Here is a 23006-nt window from a genome sequence, read left to right on the forward strand (position 1 = left end):
TCCTTTGGTCTAAGGTTAGTAGAGAAATGAAAAGGTATGAAATCAAATACTTGATGTTAATTTTATATTTTCTTTCTTCTTTGGTCTAAGGTTAGTAGAGAAATGAAAAGGTATGAAATCAAATACTTGATGTTAATTTTATATTTTCTTTCGGATTCGTGCAGCGTGGCGCGTTTTATACTAAAGGGAGATTTTTTTTTATTTTTGTTTAAAGATAAAATTGTCCAAAAAATATTGTTTATGTGCAAAAAGATGATTTTATAAAGTTTTATTATGTTGAGCATGATTTTAATAAAAAAAAATAAAGAATGATTTTAATTTTGACCCAAGATTTTAAAAACGGAAAAAATACTTAACCCAACAAAAACTTTTTTTCCTCTACAATATATGATGGTATTTAACTTTGATTTATGCAGAGTATAATTAAGACATCAAAAATACATAAAGATGTACTTGTCATAATTATTAGACTGCATTACATTTCTCTTGATGACAATAATGTAGAAGAAAGAAATGTGATGGAAAGAGGAGAATAAGACTACATTTTATTTCACTATTCATGTAATCTTTGTTTCTTTGTGTTTAGGTCATGTTTTTTTCATTTATGGTGTTTGTTTAGTTCATGGTATCGGGTATGTATAAACTACTGGATCATGTTCTTCCTATTTAACTAATTTTGTTTGGTTAACTCACTAAAATCAATCATTTGAATTTTATTGGCTAGTAACAAATTTTTAAATAAAATTTTAATCTGTGATGGATTAATCCTTTATCTAACTCCTGGACTAAAAGATATCTCCGACAAAAAAAAAATATTATAGTGAAAAAAAATAAAAATAGAGATATCGTAATGGAGCGGCTTCCATTCTTATTGTGAAAAGCGTCTAGGGGGTATTTTTAACTTTTTGAAAAATTATAAACATATCTACATTTTTTAATTAAGTCAGTATGTTAAACAATATATAATAGATAATTCACTATTTCTCTTACATACACTAATTATTAGTGATAATATATGCATGGTAACATAAAATATACTTTTTTTTCTCTACTGTATATGTATCCTATAGTAAAACATGCTAATTGTTAATTAATTAATTAAGGAAAAGTCTAAGGCCAGCAACTTTTTAAATTCTGGCCAGTATGTAATTAGCAAAGAAAAGTAAGTCATTGGATGAAAGTTCACACCAATCTCACACCATTAAACCCATCATTGATGGCTATTTAATGGCTACAAATCACAAAAATTGCTACTCCTAACATTCCTCATTAATTAATTGTCATTCCTAATTACTATAGGCCAAACTAGTTCTAGAAAGCAAAAGGTGAATTTAAGAATTAAGATTAGAGAAGTGTCATGAAGATTATATTGTCTGGTGTTAATTACTTACAATATCTTATAATATATATGACAAATTCGATTGATATCATTGTCAAGATGAGCACACCTTATTAATTAAATTAAACAATGCATAATCATTTAAGCACTTAACATCTCTCTCTTCCATTTGAATTGCCTTAAATAATAATTCTTTTACTTTAGATATTCAATGATTTTCTGGACCATCCTAGACATCTCTAGATATTGGATCAATAATGGATTATTATTATCTACTCTATTATTATCACTTTTTTATATGGATTTATTCAGTGTGTGTTGCTACACATGCTACTTCCCATAATAACAATCAATATGGTTACTATGAAGAAGAAGATGGTGAATCTATTAATGGCTGACATGATCTAGAGAAACTTGAACAATGAACAGCTGCTTTAGTATTTGTAACCATGCCTTTATGGAGGAAATTCGGCTTCTCGAATTCATCATTTTCATGTCTGATCTCCTTAAGCATTGCTGTTACATCTTTCATGGCAGGCCTTTCTTCTGGTAAAGATTCACACGTAAGAGAGCCACCACTCCAAGAATTTGAAGCATCTCAGGGATCCTTGTTCCACATTGCACTATCAGATTCTGGTCAAGGATTGATGTGAAGTCTCTTTTCTCCACTCTGATTTCATAGTTAGACAATGTGTGCACCCTCTGAACATGAGCTTGTAACAATGTTTATAACAGCTCTAAGTATTTTTTTTTTTTTGTCATTGGATTGGACAACTCCAATTCTAGATACCCCAATAGATTGGACAACCCCAATTCTAGCTACACAACACACCCACACACTCCTCACATATTTATCACATTTTTTTCCTCAAATGCATCCTCTAGAGTTTGAACTCCAAACCTTTAGTAATGGGGAGGGGGTGAAATGCCACTGAGCCAAGGCTCTTCGGCACAGCTCTAAGTTTCAAATCGAGGGATGAGGCACATATAACAATGTTTATAAATTATAATAGCTTTGACAGGAACATAAGTTTGCCGAGTTATGTAAGGCTAACTTGTAACCCAAGTGGGGCCTTAGGGTTTTAGAATATGGCTTTGGCTATGCTTTGTTGGGCTGGTGGGTTGGCAACCATGTTGGGCTTGCCCACTCCAAGTCGAGAGTTGGGTCATGGCATTTGGGCAAAGGCTCAGGTGCTTGACAGGTGTGTTTAGCTCTTGAACCATTACCTTTTTGCCCTATTTTGTTTTCTTTAATTTTAGTATTTTTTATTATGAGAATTTTCTGAAAAAAGAATAAAACCAATAAAATTCTGGATTTTGTTTTTGGTTTTTTCTTCTATTTTCTGTTTTTTTTTAATAAAATTTTAAAAAGAAAAAATATTAAAATAAAAATAAAAAAATACAAAATAAACACTTTTTTAGTTTAGTATTCAATGGTGAAAATTTAATCACTTTTAGGGTCATATCTCTAAACTAAGCTGCTTAATTTAAAAGGAGTGGATCTATTATTTTTAATAGAAAAAATTTTAACAATTAATAAAATTTATTATTTTTGACCAACATTTTTAATTATCAGTCTATTTTTTTAGGTTTTTAGATTTTAACTTATACTTTTTAATATTGTTGTCTCATTATTAATCAAAAACAATAAATTCTATTAGTACTCTAATATTTTTATTTTTCATATAACTAGTGACGTTTTTTTTTTGTAATTGTCATTCTTTTTTTTATCAGTTATGTTATGGTATCACTTATCAAGTTATCACACCTCAATCCTTATCTTATTAATGCATATACAAAATCCATCACCTCACATAAAAAAATAAGTGTGAATATGCAAAATAAATAACATATATAGAGGATCATAGAACATATGAACTTCCTTCACTATTCAATATGAATTTGTTTCTATTGCACTACTAGCTATAATCTTGTAAATCAAATTCAGGGATCCATTTGTACAGGTAAAAAATTGTAAAGTAAATTAAATTTGGCACTTAATCACTTGCAAACCGCCGTGGCAGTGGCGGCGTAGCCACGGCAACATGGCGGCCGGATTTTACCATGTCAAGAGAGTCCTTAATTGTTGTATCAAATAATCTGTTGTCTGGGTTCTCTGCATAGCACACATAGTAACAACTCACACATGCATGAGGTAGTGCCATGGCAATCCTAGTCTGCACCATCATAAAAATGTTGATCACATTAATATCACAACATACATGTTAGCATTAATAATAATAATAATATAACGATTCATCATAAATTACTCCATATGTTTCAAAATAATTGTGACATACATTAATTTTAAAAGGAAAAGAGTGAAACATAGTACTAACCAGAAGGTATCCAATGAAAAATGTGAGAAGGGAGAGGGTGGCAGTGAAATTTTGGTACAATTGGGAGGTCCAAGCAGACACTGCAATGACACAGATTGAGCCAATGCTAACCCCAGAGAGGAAGCAGATTGAGCTAGTTATATCTGAGTCTACAATTGGCTCCATTTCAAGTCTTTTAAACAGGGACCAGGTGTCTTGGGATGCAGCTACAAAACCTTTACCATAGGCAGCTATCTGTTAACATAACATCAATTCAAATAAACCAACGATGTCTTACTTAGTCATACTAAATGAATATATGATTACTAAGGCCATACATCTTAAAGTAACAATTTCAATTCTAATAGCCCCAAATTGCTTACCAACATTATTTAACACTATCAATATTTTGATGAAGCAAATAGTTTAGTAGTTGTATGTACCTGAACATAGGCCCAACCATTCCCATATCTGAAGATAGATTCCATGACTCTGAAGCAACACCTAGCACAACAAAACAAGAACTCATCTTCTCCCTCAACCAAATTCAGAAACCTAGCAACAACCCTTGTCGCCTCGATCGCCGGCACAAACAGAGATCCCAAACAAGCACTCCCAAGGTTCCTTGTCAATGCCCTCAAGAATCCAAACTTAGTGCTAGATTGCATTCCCCTAAGATAATACAGAGCAATAACTCTACTAACACTAATGTTCACAACATTCCTCATAATCTCTGAAGTCCAAGCCAAGCTCAAAACCAAAGCAATGATCACCAAAGAAGGCAAATAGAAATTCAATGCACCAATCACTGCTAAACTCCATAGTGACATCCAAAACAATGCAGCACCAAGCATGTAAAAAGTTGGCTGGTTCAGATCATGGAACTTGGAAACAGGTTGAAGTGAAAGTGTTAGAATTTTGGTGCAAAATTTGATTCTGTTCTGAACCCAACATGCATATAAACCATTCCCTATTGAAAATGCAATGAGAGAAACTCCAACACCATCTGTTGGAGGCTTTTGGAAGCAGAGAAGGAGAATTCCAGCAGAGAGTGACATGAAAAAAGAACACCATAGTGTGAAATGTGTCATGAAATTTGGCCATTTTCTTATTGCAGTTTGCCATGTTAGTGCTAGAACAATGCTTAGAACTGAAGCTGCTTCTACTTGAGGTAGAAAATACTTCACTACCCTTGTTTGTTTTCTCCTTTTAGAATCTGATGAGGGTTGGATTAGTCCTTCAACTCCCTTGAATATAAGAAAAGCAACCAATGCTATGGCTATTAACATGTGAAGAAGGAACAGAAACAGGGTAATCTTGTTGGTGTATCTTCTTGAATTCAGTGTCACCGGTTGCTGTTATAATTAGTTAAAAAAAATAACATTGAAACATTTTTGTTACAAACATGTAAAACAACAACAGCGGCAATAACAAAGTTTTATCCCACTACATAAAATCGACTATGTAGATTAACAGATGCTATTGAGTTATATCATTTATCATTAACAAAGTTTTGACCGCTCGTATATAGTTTTTTTGGGTGTTTCTCTACTTTTCACGACTATCTTATATTTGATCTATCTAGATGTGCTTGAAATAAAATCTCTCTAATATTTTATTCAACAAAGTATTTGAATTTATGCAGCAATTTGTCTGCAAAATTCAAGAAAAGAGAACATACTTGGGGGATTGATGGAGTAGAAGAAAGCTGAGAAGGTGGTGGTTGTTGAGATTGATGAAGATGATCAGGAGAAAGAGAAGCAACTCTGGTGGCATTGTTGATCACAATCCTTAAAGGGTTTGTGGGATTCAACCTCTGAAACTTGGAGGCTTGAAATTCTGTATCACCATTATTATTATGATCACTCATCACTTTCTCTTCAAACTTCATTTGTCCATTCTCCAAGTCAAATGTTGCTTGTTCCTCTTCCTCCTTTGCATTTTGTTCTCTCACTTGTTCAGAAGCTCCCTCAACTGCTCTCATCTCCATCAACCATGCAAAATTTTGAAATTTTTTCTTATAAATGTTGCAACAGTTTGTAAGAAAATCATTGACTTACCATGTTCTTTTTATAATATGTAAGAGAAATTAAAGTAGTTATATAAAAATTTTAGATATATGATATTATTCTATTTTGTCATATAAGAATGAATAAAATGTTTGTTAGGTGATATAGTCTTCTTTCTTTATAATTCTTTTTCTATTTCAATCTTTTGTTGATATTTATTTTTTTTTGGATTATTTTATGTATTTAACATTAATATTATTTTCATTTAATAAGTAGATGAGCAAAAAAGATATTTATATTTAGATGAATTCTTTGTTATATTTCTTAGTATTTAAATATAACATAAGGATGCCATTTTAGATATATCTTCGTAATCTATTATTAAAATTTGTTTTTGGGTTTATTTTAAATAAGAAAAAGTATAGAAAAATAAGAAGAAGAAAAAAAAAGCGTCAGCACATCTTTGTATTTAAAATATTTTTTTTTATAGTCACGAAAAAAAATATTTTTTTATTTACCTTTCTTTTTTTTTTCTATCTTTAATCATATTTATCTATTTATAAAATAGTTTTATATTGAAGAAGTAATATATAATAATTCACGTTGAAATAGATGTATACGGTAGCTATAGGAATTGATAAATTCTTACGTGTGATAGGTGTTATTATTTATAAGCTCACATGTGTAAAGGTGATAAGGTATAGCTTCATTTAATTTATATATATATATGTTTGATGATTTTTTGTTGTTATGTACATCGTACCTATCCAGCAAATTATCTACTCTCTTATTATTAGTGGTGTTAAACAAATAGTGTTTATTATAATTATAATTATAATATAACGAAACGTGAATAAATTAAAAGTGTGTTCTTGGAATAAGTAATGGTGTATCTGTCTTTAATTAACCTAATTTTTTGGAGTAGTTATAGCATCATCAGTGACAACCTATTCTTATGATATGTAGTTTTCTTACTTGAACTCCAAATTTGTTTGTTATTGGACTAATAATTAATGAGGTGGTGACCTTAACTAATCACTTGTGAGAATAAACTTGATTTATTATGAGAGTTCCAGTACTTATAATTAAGAATCTGACATGTCATGTTATTAACGACTTGTGTTCGTGTAATTTGGCGTACCTTGAATAACTTTCCTTTGAGCTTTGACCGTTGACCGTTATCCACCATTATCCATTATTCTCTTTGTCTTTTCATTGTTATCATCACTAAGATGGTTTTCATTGCTAGAAAGGGCACCGGATAATTGTGCCGCATATGCCTTTTATTGCACTTGCATGCCTCTTCTTAAATCCAAAAGTCTATTTTGAATAGTGATGTATATGATCCGGTCTGATTTGAAGATTTGGTCCAGTTCCGAATATTTTAAAAATTAATTTGGTGTGATTTTATCGGGTTTAGGGTCGAGTAAAGGTCTCAAAAATAGACTCAATTATTATTTTGAGTCGGGTCTGGACCATAGTTCGGGTCATCCGAACTTGGTCCGGTGGCCCGGTCATCATACACTATTAATATTTCGTGTTATTAGTAATAGATGATGGCTATTCTTATGTGGAATTTAAGTATTGTAAACTTTAATATTTTGTGTTATTAGTTATTATAAGACTATAAGTTAATATTTTATATTTAAAATGTATAAGATTTTAGACTAGAAAAATGCTAGTTGTACAATACTAATCAGCTTTTAATCAGCCTTTAATCAGATTTAAATAATATTTAATTATTTTTTTAGTGTAACATGTTCCTATTTTGTAGATACATATCTATAATTAGATTTTAATTTAAATTTAAATTTTAAAACACACCCACTTCATTGGCGGTTACGGTGACTTTGCTTTACTTTCGTAACTTCACGTAAAAGATACAGTTTTTTAAATTCCTTATTCTACGGGACATTCACACGCATTAGTGAATCCCAAACCAAAAAGGAAGCTGCCGGCTGAATTCTCCATCTCGTCTTCATTGGTGAAGACCATCACCACCTTCCAACTGAAGCACTTAATAATACAATTATGAATGGTCGAATATAATTATATACATAAACTAAAATATTTTCAATTGTAGTTTCTTTTTCAATTGTAACACATTTAAAATATTAAGTTATACAAAAAATATTTTTAAAACACATCCAAAATCATAAATCTAAAATTTAAATTTAAACATTAAAAAATAATTGTAACACATCTAAAATTATGAAGTTATACAGAAAATATTTTTAAAACACATCCAAAATTATAAATCTAAAATTTAAATTTAAACATTAAAAAATAATTGTAACACATCTAAAATTATGAAGTTATACAGAAAATATTTTTAAAACACATCCAAAATTATAAATCTAAAATTTAAATTTAAACATTAAAAAATAATTGTAACACATCTAAAATTATGAAGTTATACAGAAAATATTTTTAAAACACATCCAAAATTATAAATCTAAAATTTAAATTTAAACATTAAAAAGACAGCGTTGTAAATGAGCGTCGAAAAGGAGGAAGGCAGCGTTGAGGATGAGCGCGCGGAAGAGGAAGGTGGCACGGATGAACGACATGGCGCAAACGTGACTTCTCTGCTTCTTTGAGTGTTTTGTACGAGTTTAATTAATAATTTGATAGTTTAAGGTTTATTTTATAATTTTAAAATCAAAATTTTGAATTTTGAATAATTTGATTTTTAGATATGTATTTAAATTATAATATATTAATAATTAAATATATTAAATTTGAAACAGAAATTTAAAATTTAAATTTTGAATTTCAGTTTTTTTAGATTGTATTTTGAATGTGTATTTAATTTTAAAAAGATAGTAAATCTATTCATAATTTTTAGTTGTGTTTGTTTTAAAAAAATTTTAATTATTGTAATAAAAGGCTGAATATTGTACTATTTTTAAAGGATACATAGTTGAACCGTTTTAGACTAATACATAATATTGTGTTATTTGTAAGGTTCTGAGAATCGGAACGGTCATCGAACTGCTCTAGTCACTGATTCACTGATTTATTGGTTCAACTGGTCTAACCATGATTCAACCAAAAAAATGTTTTAAAATAAAATAATAAATAAATTATAAACATCCTAAAATATAAAAGCAGCTTGTGAGTGACTATTGAAAGAAATGTCAATTTAAATAGTACAAAGTGTGAAGATAATCACATAATACCATGATATATTGAAAGAAACCAAATGAACAACTCTATAATTGTTGTTCCAAGAAGAAGTATTGAGAGAATGCAAAGCTAAATTAAAATAGTAAATACAGCAAGTAACATTTCAAAAAGAGATAATAAGTATATCAATACTCAATACTCTTAATTGTTATTATCCTATTCCGCAACATATGCAAGCTATATTATCCGCAAATACTTTATTTCTACTCAAATATCTGTACCATAGATGTATCTGCATAAACTTCTTAATTGTGACTATATTTTTGATAAAATGGCCGTATTAACATATTCCTATTTGTGCAAAACGGAAGGCCACGCTAGCTAGCTTTAATTCTCTTACAAGAAACTAGTATAACTTGGAAAAAACAATGATAAAGTCATGAAGAGATTATATTAGTTCATACTAAACAACACAATTAGATCAAAACTAATGGTGAATTTTCAGTATTAAGAAATTCACTGTCTCTTGAATCTCCAATTCAATTATGCCAGTAATCCAAAGAGTTGACTTACTATACAATGAACGAGTGCAAAAAGAGGGCAGAAAAAGAGTTAGTTTTCTTGTTCCTGCGAGTGTGAGCACGCACTGATGCTGCGAAAATCCTTTTGCTGGTTCAGATTGCCATTTTTCGTCTCAGTTCTAATAAAGAACATTGACAATAATTGAAAAAGATGATCAACACAACGCAAGTGAAAAGTGAACATTGACATTTTAGAAAGATGATCAATACTGCAGAGCCACAAAACACACAACAGCAAACCAAAACTCAGAACCCATAGTTAGTAAACAATAATTATTAAACAAAATTCACAGTTCAGTTCACAAAGCTTCATAGACTTCACACTTCACAGTTCAGTATCACTATATCAGATTATCAGTATATCAGACTTCAGACTTCAGTGACTTCAGTTCACAGAGCTTCATAGATTCAAACAATTATTCAATCATACTCATTAGGGAGATAGAGACATGCAACAGTTATTCAATCAAACAATCATTGTAACAAGGGACAGAGACAAGGAACAGAGTGACCAAGACGCCTTCAGTTCACAGTTTAAAAAATTACTTGGAAGTTCGAAGATGCCTTCAACAGAGCATGCAAGAGGGAGACAGAGACACCGAGTGACCAAGACAAGGAGCAGTGGTGGAGCACCTTCGAACCGAGTGACAAACAGAGCTAGGGACGACGGCGAAGTGGCTATGCGACGGAGGCTTCGATGTTCCCACGATGGCTACGTGATGGAAGGGGAGGAAGCTTGCAATGGCTGCTGGGCGATGGAAGGGAAGGGAGCCAGCCCTGTCGCGACGATGGCGGCACGAGGCGGTGGCTGAAGTGCTGAACGGAGGCGAGGGACGGAGGTGAGCTCGATGAGATTGGGAGGATGGAGTTAGGGCTAACTGGCTACTGGAGGCTGGATCTGGGCATCAGGATGGAGTGATGGACCATGGAGTTACCGAGAGAGATTGGAACGGCGACGTTTGGATATGCCTTCAAAAAAACGGCCGAGTCACGGTTCGGTTCGACCGACCAGTTTTCGGCTAGTTCACCGGTTAAACTTCGGTTTTTAAATCTCTGGTTTTACTGTTTGTTCGAGCAGTATTTCTTCATGGTTCAGGGTTCAACTGGTTCGATCGGCCGGTCCAAATCGATTTTCAAAACCTTAGTTATTTGTATTGATTTAAATATTTGGTGTTATTAGACAATATTAGTATTGATTATGGTTATGCTTTAATTTTAGAGAAGGGTTGGTTCTTGTTATATTTTTCTAAGTGAATTTTACCATGTCAAATAATAGTTGGAGTCTTAGAAATTTGGATATTTTCACATGCTAGCTTACAAGAAGGTATCAAGGTAATGTAATGTTAACGACCCAGTTTTCATCCGGTTTTTACCCGATATAATCGTGACCCGAATGTATATAGGTTTCATCGGGTCTAGGGTCGAATTCGGGTCTAACAAATAGGCAAATCTAGATCACATTAAACTCGGTTTCTCCCGACCCATAAACATCCCTAATTTTGAATATATATATATTTCAAAAATTGACAAGTAACAAAAAGAAATATTCTTTTTTTAATAAATGATTATAATATCTTTCATATTTTGCAAATCAATTTGTGTATTGATTTAAAATTTTATAAAAATATTTAAATAACTATTTAAAATGAAGATATACGTAAAAATTTAAATAAAAATTTGGCCTATGGCTTTATTTATTTATTTATTTATTTGCTATTCTCAAAATAAAAATCTTATCAAATCAGATATTTAAAATCGTTTTTCAAAATGTATATAGTCATACTTCTAAAAGAAAAAAGAAAAAAACATTATCAACTTAGCTTGCCCCTCAAATCTGTGGAAGTGGCACATACATGGATGGATCAATTAAATTCATAACAAGGCTAAGAATATAAAAGATAAGCTATTATGTATTTATGCATGACTTAAAGAAAAGTGTTCACATAAGATGCCCATGAAAGATAAATTCGTATAATTCAATCCCACAAATCTCGCGTTATTCCAATCTGTTTCTTGTGCTGCTCTTAATGTTATTATTTGTGGTCTGTCTCTCTGAAAGTATGGTCAGTTTACTTCTGTTGTTATATACATGGGTCATGGGTAGTGTTTATTCCTCTGACGCAATAGCTCTAAGTCTCACATAGAAGAATGAGGAAAATATAACAATGTTTATAACAGCTCTGACAGGAGCGACAGTTTGCTGAGTTGGGTAACGCTAGCTTGTAACCCAAGTGGGGGCTTTAGGGTGATGGAACATGGCTCTGGCTATGCTTGGTTGGACTGGAGGTTGCACCATGTTGGCTTGCCCACTCCAACTTGAAAGTTGGGTCGTGGTACTTGGGCGAAGGCTCAAGTGTCCTGGTTCCTAAACTAGAGGGCACCGCGTTAGGCTGGTTTCACAGAGCAACGATCACCTCTGGCTTCTGACAGTGGAGGGATTACAAGCTGCTGCACCATTAGCCCACAATGCCTGGTGTGCCTAGCCCTTGAACCATCACTTTTTTATATGGATTTATTCAGTTTGTGTTGCTACACATGCTACTTCCCATAATAACAATTAAGAAATACGTAACGGAAAGTATTTGCTCTAATAAATAATACTACGAAGAAGAAGAAGATGGTGAATCTATTAGTGGCTGACATGATCTAGAGAAACTTGAACAATGAACAGCTGCTTTAGTATTTGTAACCATGCCTTTATGGAGGAAATTCGGCTTCTCGAATTCATCATTTTCATGTCTGATCTCCTTAAGCATTGCTGTTACATCTTTCATGGCAGGCCTTTCTTCTGGTAAAGATTCACACGTAAGAGAGCCACCACTCCAAGATTTTGAAGCATCTCAGGGATCCTTGTTCCACATTGCACTATCAGATTCTGGTCAAGGATTGATGTGAAGTCTCTTTTCTCCACTATGATTTCATAGTTAGACAATGTGTGCACCCTCTGAACATGAGCTTGTAACAATGTTTATAACAGCTCTAAGTTTCAGGGATGAGGCACATATATAACAATGTTTATAAATTATAATAGCTTTGACAGGAACATAAGTTTGCCGAGTTATGTAAGGCGAACTTGTAACCCAAGTGGGGCCTTAGGGTTTTAGAATAGGGCTTTGGCTATGCTTTGTTGGGCTGGTGGGTTGGCAACCATGTTGGGCTTGCCCACTCCAAGTTGAGAGTTGGGTCATGGCATTTGGGCAAAGGCTCAGGTGCTTGACAGGTGTGTTTAGCTCTTGAACCATTACTTTTTTGCCCTATTTTGTTTTCTTTAATTTTAGTATTTTTTATTATGAGAATTTTCTGAAAAAAGAATAAAAACAATAAAATTCTGGATTTTGTTTTTGGTTTTTTCTTCTATTTTCTATTTTTTTTAAATAAAATTTTAAAAAGAAAAAATATTAAAATAAAAATAAAAAATACAAAATAATCAATGGTGAAAATTTAATCACTTTTAGGGTCATATCTCTAGAGTAAGCTGCTTAATTTAAAAGGAGTGGATCTATTATTTTTAATAGAAAAAATTTTAACAATTAACAAAATTTATTATTTTTGACCAATATTTTTAATTATCAATCTATTTTTTTAGGTTTTTAGATTTTAACTTATACTTTTAAATATTGTTGTCTCATTATTAATCAAAAACAATAAATTCTATTAGTCCTCTAATATTTTTATTTTTCATATAACTAGTGATGTTTTTTTTTGTAATTTTCATTCTTTTCTTATAAGTTATGTTATGGTATCACTTATCAAGTTATCACACCTCAATCCTTATCTTATTAATGCATGTACAAAATCCATCACCTCGCATAAAAAAATGAGTGTGAATATGCAAAATAAATAACATATATAGAGGATCATAGAACATATGAACTTCCTTCACTATTCAATATGAATTTGTTTCTATTGCACTACTAGCTATAATCTTGTAAATCAAATTTAGGGATCCATTTGTACAGATAAAAAATTGTAAAGTAAATTAAATTTGGCACTTAATCACTTGCAAACCGCCGTGGCAGTGACGGCGTAGCCACGGCAACATGGCGGCCGAATTTTACCATGTCAAGAGAGTCCTTAATTGTTGTATCAAATAATTTGTTGTCTGGTTCTCTGCATAGCACACATAGTAACAACTCACATATACATGAGGTAGTGCCATGGCAATCCTAGTCTGCACCATCATAAAAATGTTGATCACATTAATATCATAACATACATGTTAGCATTAATAATAAGGTAAAATTTCTGATGACTAGAATACTAATGATTAAAAATGACTAAGAGTTGACTTTCAAATAAAATAGTGATATTTGGTGGATTTGGTTTTACTATTTTTTAATATTCTTAAGAGTTAAGTGAGTGTGCAATAATTACTAGAAAGTTACCTTGTGGATAGAATTGTTATTTGAGGTTATCTTATGTGTTGTTGGATCTTAGACAAAAATATTATTAGGCCATTATATAAAATAAAATAAAAACTGCACAAGTATAAAGTTTAATAATTTTTTTGACACGATTGTAAAATAAAGTTTATTTCTTCAATAATTTATTCCTTAATTTGTTTGTATTTCTCTAAAAAAATCGTATGTATTTCTCTAAAAAAAATCGTAAAAAACATTATGATACCCTAAAAATTTTATTAAGGGAACAAAATTAGTATTTTTTTACGAGATATATATTTGTAAGCTTTATTTTTTATATTTGTTTAAAAAATTGTTGGATTGTGGGAGTGTTTTTTTTTAATAATTATACAAAAAATAATAATGAATTAATATAAATATATTAACATTTGTAAAATTAAGTATATTAATAAAATTTTAATAACTTAATTAACATATTAGAAAATTTAATAATTAAAAAATATCTTCTTGCTATTTTAATATGTTGACAATATTATTTATAATATGTTTAATAATAGTGTCTTCGCAAATATTTTGTGACATTATATTTTATTGGTTATCTTTTGTATAATATAAAAAAAATACATGTCAATATATAATTGTGTAAGAGAGATCAAAAAACATAAATTTAAAAAAGACCAAAATTCAAACTAAACAATCACAATTTTTTTTTAAAATTTAGGTTCAAATAATAAAATCTCTTTCTCTTTATAAATTAATCATTCAGTAAATTTTTGTAATTTAATTGCATAATTGATTCTGTGTAAAATTTACGGTAGAAGTTTTTTTCAATGAAACTAACCATTCCATGCAAAACTAAAACTTCACTAAATAAAAGATTATGCTATGTGTACACTAAAATTAGTCACTAAAATCAGCCACCAATATAAAATACATATTAAAATATAAATACACATCTATTATATCTATTATATACTACTAATTTTACAACCAAAATGTGTCACATGTCACTTTCTTATTGCAATTAAAATAAAATTTTTCTTTCCAGAATTAAAGAATTCTTTCCTCCTCTCTCACCCTTTCTCTATCTCTCTCATTCTTTCACTCACTCTATCTCTCTTATATATCATTATTAATTATTAATTATAAATTTAACAATCAAAATATACAATATGAAATTCTCTAATTACATTAAAACAAAATTAAAATTTTAAAATTGAATATAGCTATATTATATATTGTATTTATATATTACTAACTAATTTAATAACTAAAATGTGTCATATGACACTCTCTTATTAAAATTTAGAGAAAATATATCCTTCCAAAATTACTAAACCTCCTTCTTACATTCTCTTATCTATCTCTCTTTTTTTCTGTTTCTCTCTATCATTCGCACTCTATATATAATTTATATTTTATATTAGTAATTTGACAAATCAAAATATGCCGCAAAATATTCTTTTATTGTAATAAAATAAAAAATTTTTTAGCTTCCAAAATTAACAATAAGTTTTTTAGTATTTCATATGAAAGAGTTTAATTTTTTAATAATAACTAATTTTAACATTCGTTATCTAAAATTTGAAAGAATTTAACTTGTATACTCTTATATTTGATTAGGTGTTAAATTTGTTGTACAAATAAAAATAATTAATTTTTATGCTTGTTATTTAAAAATAATATTTGTTACTTTATATATATAAAAATATAATTAAATATTAACATAAAAAAATTATATCAATTCTAATTTTTAATCACAATATTAGTATTTTTTAAAATTATATACAATAAATATTTATATAATATAGCTATATTCAATTTTAAAATTTTAATTTTGTTTGAATGTAATTAGAGAATTCCATGTTGTATATTTTGATTGTCAAATTTGTAATTAGTAATTGATAATGATATATAAGAGAGAAGGAGTGAGTGAAGGAATGAGAGAGATAGAGAAAGGAAGAGAGAGAGAGGAGGAGAGAACTCTTTAATTTTGGAGAAAAAAATTGATTTTAATTGCAATGAAAAAGTGACATGTGACACATTTTAGTTGTAAAATCAGTAATATATAATAGATAATAAATATGTATTTATATTCTAACATATATTTTATACTGGTGGCTGACTTTAATGTTTATAACATTTATTTTATAAATATTAATATATTTATATTAATTCATTATTAATTTTTTGTATAATTATTAAAAAAAACGAACACTCTCACTGATGAGTTTGAAAAACTCTAAGTTAACATTTGTGATTACTAAACATTATTAATTTGATTAATTGCAAAAATATTAATTCATATATGTTGATTAAATTAATTTTTGCTATGCAGGTTCTGTTTGGGCCGAAAATAAAAAAAATGTTGCAAGCCCAATTATATTGAAAACACATTTAGCATTGATACAAAATTATTTTTAGCTGAACTGTTGTTTTGTTATTTGGGTCAGAATTGGTGACACAAGCCCAATTGAAATACTTGCTACAAGACCATTAAAGTTGGTCCGAAATCAAAAGGAAATTGGGCCAGATTGAATTTTGTTGTTAGAAGCCCAATTATAATCTTTGCTAAGTGATCCAATGCTTGGTCCGAATCTAATTGAGAAAGAAAGCAAATTGTTTTGCCTCATTGCTTCCAACGGATCCCACCTTTCATCAAGTGATGGATCTCAAATTCAATTAATTTGAATTTAACTTACATTGGAACCATGAGAGAGAAAATGTAATTGATATGATTGATTGCATTAATGCTACACGCTACTCAGCATAGAGGAAAGTAAAAGCAACTCACTTTAATTAATTTGTTCTATTTCATTTAATTGCTTTTCTTTCAAACTCTATCTTGTCTCTCATCTCTCTTCTCTATTCGGTCATATCACAGTAGCAACCATAGAAGCTAAAGCTAGCCACTGAAGAGAGGAAGAAGCACGCTACAAGACCATCACAATGATGACAAGAAAAAGAAAACTAAAAGTATGCTGTGGCTAAGATTCTCATCACTTGTGGTAAGATTTGGTGAAGAGATCTTGACTTCTCCATACCAAAAATGGTAGTAGAAGATTTCGGTCAGAGGAAGAAGATCCTTGGTGGGATGGCTTGTCTCTGATTCTGCTCAACCACCACAGAAGGTAGCTACAGAGCTACGTGATGGAAGAGGCAGAGATTGGAGGAGATGAAGCTGTCATCATCAAGCATACATCAAGGGCTAGGAGTTCATCTTGGAGAGCAAGGCAAGATGGAAGGCTCGGATTGATGATTGTTGGTGACCAAGGAAGAACCAGAGGTAATTGCATGTTGGTTATTGCATTCGGTTACTTCTCCTCTCTCTCTCTGGCCGAACCAGTTCTTACTTGAAGAAGAAGAAGATTAGCTTGGTTTGTTTGGTTTCAACCTTGGAGGCTTCTCCCTATAAGTAAGGGTGAACAGTCAGGGTTTGATTCAAGGAGAAAGGAGTGAGAGTGCAAAGCACATGATTCTCAGAGCTACCTAAGCTAACAGAATTTCTTCTCCTTCAATGTTCTTCATTTTGTATTTTTCTGTTTAATTTTTTCTATCTTAAGTCTCATGGAAAAAAATAAATAGTGAGGTTTGTATGAAAAAGCCATAGAGCAGAAAAAAGCAGAGAGTGCAAAATTAAAAGAAAAAGTCATAGATGTCCTTAGAGGTCCTTTGTACATCTGTGTTGTGTTTCATAATTCTGGACTTGTCCCGGATAGGAAGGGTAGTCCGAGGAAGAATTGGCGTTTGTAATAAAGAATGATTATAGTGAAATTCCATTATCTTTGTGATGGAGATTGGATGTAGGCTGCACTGCACTTAGCAGCTGAACCAGGATATATCTGGGTGTAATTTTCTCTCTCTTCTACTCTATTTTTGTTTCTGCTGCACAAGAGACAAAACTAAAATATCTCGTGCTGATCGACGAGACAAAAAGAAAAGTCTCATGGCTGGATACGAGACAAAAGAAAAAGTCTCGTGGCTAGTTACGAGACAAAAAGGCAAAAATACACAGAAGTTGCTTCAAAGACCAGCAAGTGTTATTAAGTGAAAAAGGGGCTAAGATTCAACCCCCCTTCTCTTAGACACTGAAAACCATCAATTGGTATCAGAGCTTGGTCTCAAAGAGATCAAGATTTGCATCTTGGAGAAAAGATCCAGATGGCAGAAAACAGTGGCTCAAATCTGGTGTCCTACAACCTGACTGAAGGACAATCAAGCAACAGACCTCCTCTTTTCAATGGAAAAAACTACACCTATTGGAAGGAGAGAATGAAGATCTTTGTGCAAGCAGTGGATTACAGACTTTGGAAGATTATCCTGGAAGGTCCTCAATATCCAACCGTCACAAGTGCTGAAGGAGTTGTCTCTCTTAAATCAGAAGCAAGCTGGACCGAAGAAGACAGAAAGAAGGTTGAACTCAACACCAAGGCCATCAACTTACTCAACTGTGCTATCACCTTCGAGGAATACCGACAGGTATCACGATGCACAACGGCAAAGAAAATCTGGGACAAACTTCTAGTTACTCATAAAGGAACCACCATTGTAAAAAAGACCAGGATAGATATGTTAAACAGATAATATGAAATGTTTGCAATGAAGGAAGGAGAATCCATTGATGAATTGTTTGAGCACTTCAACATCATCATTGTCGGCTTGGATGCTATGGGAATCAAGTATCCTGAATCCGTGCTAGTGAGAAGAGTGTTGAGATGTCTCACAAAAGAGTGAGAAACAAAATCATTAATAATTTCTGAGAGTAGTGGTCTTGATTCCATGACATATGATGACTTGAGAGGAAATCTTCTTGCTTTTGAAAACACATATTTGAAAAAGGATTCAAAAAAGAAAGGAATTACTTTTACATCTGTGACTAACCCCCTGGATGATGAATCCAGTGATTCTGAAAATGAATTTGTGTTGTTTGTCAAAAAATTCAGAAAAATGGTGAAGCTCAAGGAGAGAGGCAAAGGAGGCAGTTCAAGAAAACAGAAGAAAGATCTCAGCAAGGTGACGTGCTACAACTGTAAGGAAATAGGGCATTTCAAATCCAGTTGCCTTAAGTTAAAGAAGGAAGAAAAGCCGAAGAAAGGAAAGAAAAAGGGACTGATGGCATCATGGGAGGATCTGGAAAATGATTCAGAAGACGATGAAGAATCCGAAACCAAGTCTCAACCATGTCTTATGGCTGAACACGTTGAACATGTAATCATTCCTAACCCTAACACTGAATCTCTTCATCTCATGATAGATCATCTTTCTGAAAAAATAAGATGCTTTTTGCTGGATAATCAAGAACTTGAACAACAAATCATCATTCTTAAAGCAGAAAATGGATTTCTCAAAGAAAAACTAAGGGAGGCCGAAACTGCTTGTGATCTTGCTGAAGAAAATAAGCAGTTAAAAGCCCAACTTAGGAGCTGTGAAAGTGACCATTCATTTGTTGCATATGTAAATTGTTTTAAAGAAAATGAAGAGTTGCTTAAAGAGGTCAAAAAGCTTAAAGAAGACTTAGCTAAGTTCACTCAAAGTTCTGAAAATCTGAATCAAATCTTGGCTAGTCAAAAACCTCTTTATGATAAAGCTGGCTTGGGGTTCTATAAATCTGTTGAGAAACCTCATTTTGAAAATATTGCTTCATCTTCCAATAATACAAGATTTCAAAACCCAACAAGCTTTAAGAAAACAGCAACTCCAAGATTTTGTAGACTATGTAACTGAAATGGACACAATGCTTTTTTGGTGAAAGGATGATAGGTGATAAAGTTTACAAAGTTGTTTTTTATTATAATGGCTTAGGACATAAGAGATGGTTTAACGTGAAAGGATCCAAGAAAATTTGGATACCTAAGGTCACTTGAGCTTGTCTTGTAGGTATGCCTAGCATCCAAACGGAAGGAGAACATGTGGTATATGGACAGCGGATGTTCTAGGCATATGACCGGAAAGACAACCTTCTTCATAAAGCTTGATGAGTATGATGGAGGATTTGTCACTTTCGGTGATGATGCTAAAGGAAAAATAGTGGCCGTGAGAAAAGTTGGTAAAAGCTTTTCATCTTGTATAAATGATGTTCTTCTTGTAAATGGTTTGAAGCATAATTTACTTAGTGTAAGCCAATTGTGTGATCTAGGATTTGAAGTTATCTTTAGAAAGTTTGTGTGTTTGGTTGTTTGTGAAAAAACTGGAGATATTTTATTTGAGGCGAAAAGGTGCAATAATGTGTATGGATTGATTCTTGAGGACTTGAAAGAACAACATGTAACATGTTTTACTTCTATTGAATCTAAAAAATGGCTATGGCATAGAAAGTTGGGTCATGCTAGCATGTACCAAATTTCTAAGCTAGTTAAGAAAAATTTGGTTAGAGGAATTCCAAATATCAAATTTGATAAGGATCTTACTTGTGATGCTTGCCAATTGGGCAAACAAGTAAAATTCTCTTTTAAACCAAAAGATGGAATCTCAACCAAAATGCCATTAGAGATGTTACACATTGATCTTTTTGGTCCAACAAAAACTCAAAGTTTAGGAGGTAAATACTATGGTCTTGTGGTGGTAGATGATTACTCTAGATTTGGTTGGGTACTTTTTCTTGCTCATAAAAATGATGCTTTTCATGCTTTCTCAACCCTTTGCAAGAAAATTCAAAATGAAAAAGATTTAAAAATTGACCATTTGAGAAGTGATCACGGAAGAGAATTTGAAAACCAAGACTTTGAAAAATTCTGTGATGACTTTGGAATTGCTCATAACTTTTCATGCCCTAGAACCCTTCAACAAAATGGGGTGGTTGAGAGAAGGAATAGAAGATTTCAAGAGATGACTAGGGTCATGCTTTGTGAGAATGAGATTCCAAAATTTTTATGGGCTGAAGCTGTAAATACAGCTTGCTACATTTTGAATAGGACAATTATTAGAAAAGAGTTGAAGAAAACCCCCTATGAGCTATGGAAAGGAACCCCTCCAAATCTTAAGTATTTCCATGTTTTTGGATGTAAGTGTTTTGTACTTAACAATAAAGAAAACCTTAGTAAATTTGATCCAAAATCCTATGAAGGGATATTTGTTGGATACTCCACCACTAGTAAGGCCTATAGGATTTATCTCAAAGAACATAGGACCATAGAGGAATCCATACATGTCTCTTTTTGTGATTCTAATTCAATTCCAGTGCTATGATTTAAGATGATACAAATTTTGAAGATATTGTCATCAAGGAAACCAGTGAAGAAAATCCCAAGTCTACTCAAAATGAAGAATCTGCCAGTCCAGTTTTGTCTCGTCAGATTGAATGAGACATTTTCATTTTGTCTCCTGAACCAGTAAGAGAAACTGAAACAGTAAGACCCACAGAAGTTCATCAAAGTTCAACATCACTCCGGAAGCCTAGAGAATGGAAGTCTATGAGGGGTTATCCTCATGACTTCATCATTGGTGATCCCTCTCAAGGAGTAACAACAAGATCCTCAACCAAAAGGCAATCCGAACCAAGCAACTTTGCCCTCTTGTCACAAATGGAGCCCAACAATGTAAAACAAGCTCTTGAAGATCCATCATGGGTCAAAGCCATACAAGAGGAGCTGGCTCAATTCGATAAGAATGAGGTTTGGACACTAGTACCTCATCCGGATGGTAAGAAAGTTACGGGTACTAAGTGGGTGTTCAAAAATAAATTAGATGAGGATGGAAAAGTTGTTCGTAACAAGGCTAGATTAGTGGTCCAAGGTTACGATCAAGAAGAGGGAATAGATTTTGATGAGTCTTTTGCTTCGGTAGCAAGAATGGAAGCAATTAGGTTGCTTCTTGCCTATGCTGCCCATAAGGGATTTAAAATATTTCAAATGGATGTAAAATGTGCTTTTCTTAATGGCTTTATTGATAGAGAAGTGTTTGTGGCACAACCCCCCAGTTTTGAAGATAAATAATTTCCAAACCATGTTTTCAAACTATCTAAGGCTCTTTATGGTCTTAGACAAACTCCAAGAGCTTGGTATGAAAGGCTTAGTGCCTTCTTGTTGGAAAATCAATTTCAAAGGGGTACCACCGATACTACTTTATTTATTAAAGCATCTAATGATGATATCCTCCTAGTTCAAGTTTATGTAGATGACATTGTGTTTGGATCGGCCAATGTGTCCTTGTGTGAAGAGTTTGGAAAACTCATGACTAGTGAGTTTGAGATGAGTTTAATGGGAAAGCTAACTTTCTTTTTTGGCCTCCAAATTAAACAAACTCTTAGTGGTACCTTTATTCACCAAGGAAAGTATGCCAAGGAACTTATCAAAAAATTTGGCCTAGAAAGCTCCAAACCAATGGGAACACCAATGCATCCAAACACAAAACTTGAAAAGGATGATGATGGCAAAGATGTGGATGAAACAAGGTATAGAGGAATGATAGGTTCACTCATGTACCTTACCTCCTCTAGACCGGACATTGTTCAAAGTGTGGGTGTATGCTCAAGGTTTCAATCTCACCCAAAAGAATCTCATCTTTCAGCCGTTAAGCGTATTATTAGATACATTAAGGAAACTAGTGATTATAGCTTGTGGTATCCAAAATCTGATGATTTTTGTGCAGTAGGGTTTTGTGATGCAGATTATGCGAGAGATAGGGTGGATAGACGGAGTACATCCGGCATGTGTTGCTTCCTTGGAAGCTCACTCAACATATGGTCAAGCAAAAAGTAAGCCACAGTGGCTCTATCCACAGCTGAAGTTGAATATATTTTTGCATCTGCATGTTGTTCACAATTAATTTGGTTAAAAACGCAGTTGGAAGATTACAAATTAAAGATCAATAGTATACCCTTATTTTGTGATAATATGAGTGCTATAAACATTTCAAAAAATCTTGTTCTGCACTCAAGAACCAAGCACATTGAAATTAAATATCATTTCATTAGAGAACATGTGTAAAAGGGTACTATTGATATTCAATTTGTAAAATCTGAAGACCAACTTGCTGACATTTTTACAAAACCCCTCTGTGAAGACAGATTCTGTACTTTGAGAAAAAGTTGGGGAATGATTGATTTAAGTTCCATTGATAACTTGTGAAATTTTTTATTCTGCTCAGTTTTGTCTCGTAGGAAAGCAGGAGATAAAAATCAGGGTGTGTTGGAAGGGCTATGATCAAGGGAGAGACTGCGCAGAAATTAATACTTATGGGCCCCACCAAATTTCTTTGACCCCACTCTGACCGTTTTGTTAGTTTCTCTTTGTGTAAATCACAATCTCTTTTTGTTGTCTCATCAAATCTTG

General features: G+C 32.1%; 1 protein-coding gene and 1 long non-coding RNA gene across 5 annotated transcripts in view; one reads left to right on the plus strand and one right to left on the minus strand.

The window, feature by feature from the left end:
• LOC107629676 (protein PNS1-like) overlaps positions 3061-23006 on the minus strand; it is a 37313-nt gene continuing 17367 nt past the window's right edge. Inside the window, exons 1-4 of one of the 4 annotated variants that reach the window (XM_021118179.1) lie at positions 5339-5808; positions 4101-4904; positions 3679-3912; positions 3061-3516 (exon numbers count right to left, since the gene is read on the minus strand). In XM_021118179.1, the coding sequence (XP_020973838.1) occupies positions 3337-3516; positions 3679-3912; positions 4101-4904; positions 5339-5647 (1527 nt within the window). In that variant the 5' untranslated portion in view covers positions 5648-5808 and the 3' untranslated portion in view covers positions 3061-3336. Of the gene's footprint in view, positions 3517-3678; positions 3913-4100; positions 5013-5338; positions 5815-23006 lie in introns of those variants that run through there. The other 3 variants (XM_016332517.2, XM_021118180.1, XM_021118181.1) reach the window with 3 other exon arrangements.
• On the plus strand, positions 11299-11882 carry LOC110269968. Its single transcript, XR_002358844.1, has 2 exons — positions 11299-11439; positions 11564-11882. It is a non-coding gene; the product is annotated as an uncharacterized LOC110269968 (long non-coding RNA).

This window comes from Arachis ipaensis, chromosome B03 (genome assembly GCF_000816755.2).
Source record: "Arachis ipaensis cultivar K30076 chromosome B03, Araip1.1, whole genome shotgun sequence".
NCBI classification, from domain to species: Eukaryota; Viridiplantae; Streptophyta; class Magnoliopsida; order Fabales; family Fabaceae; genus Arachis; species Arachis ipaensis.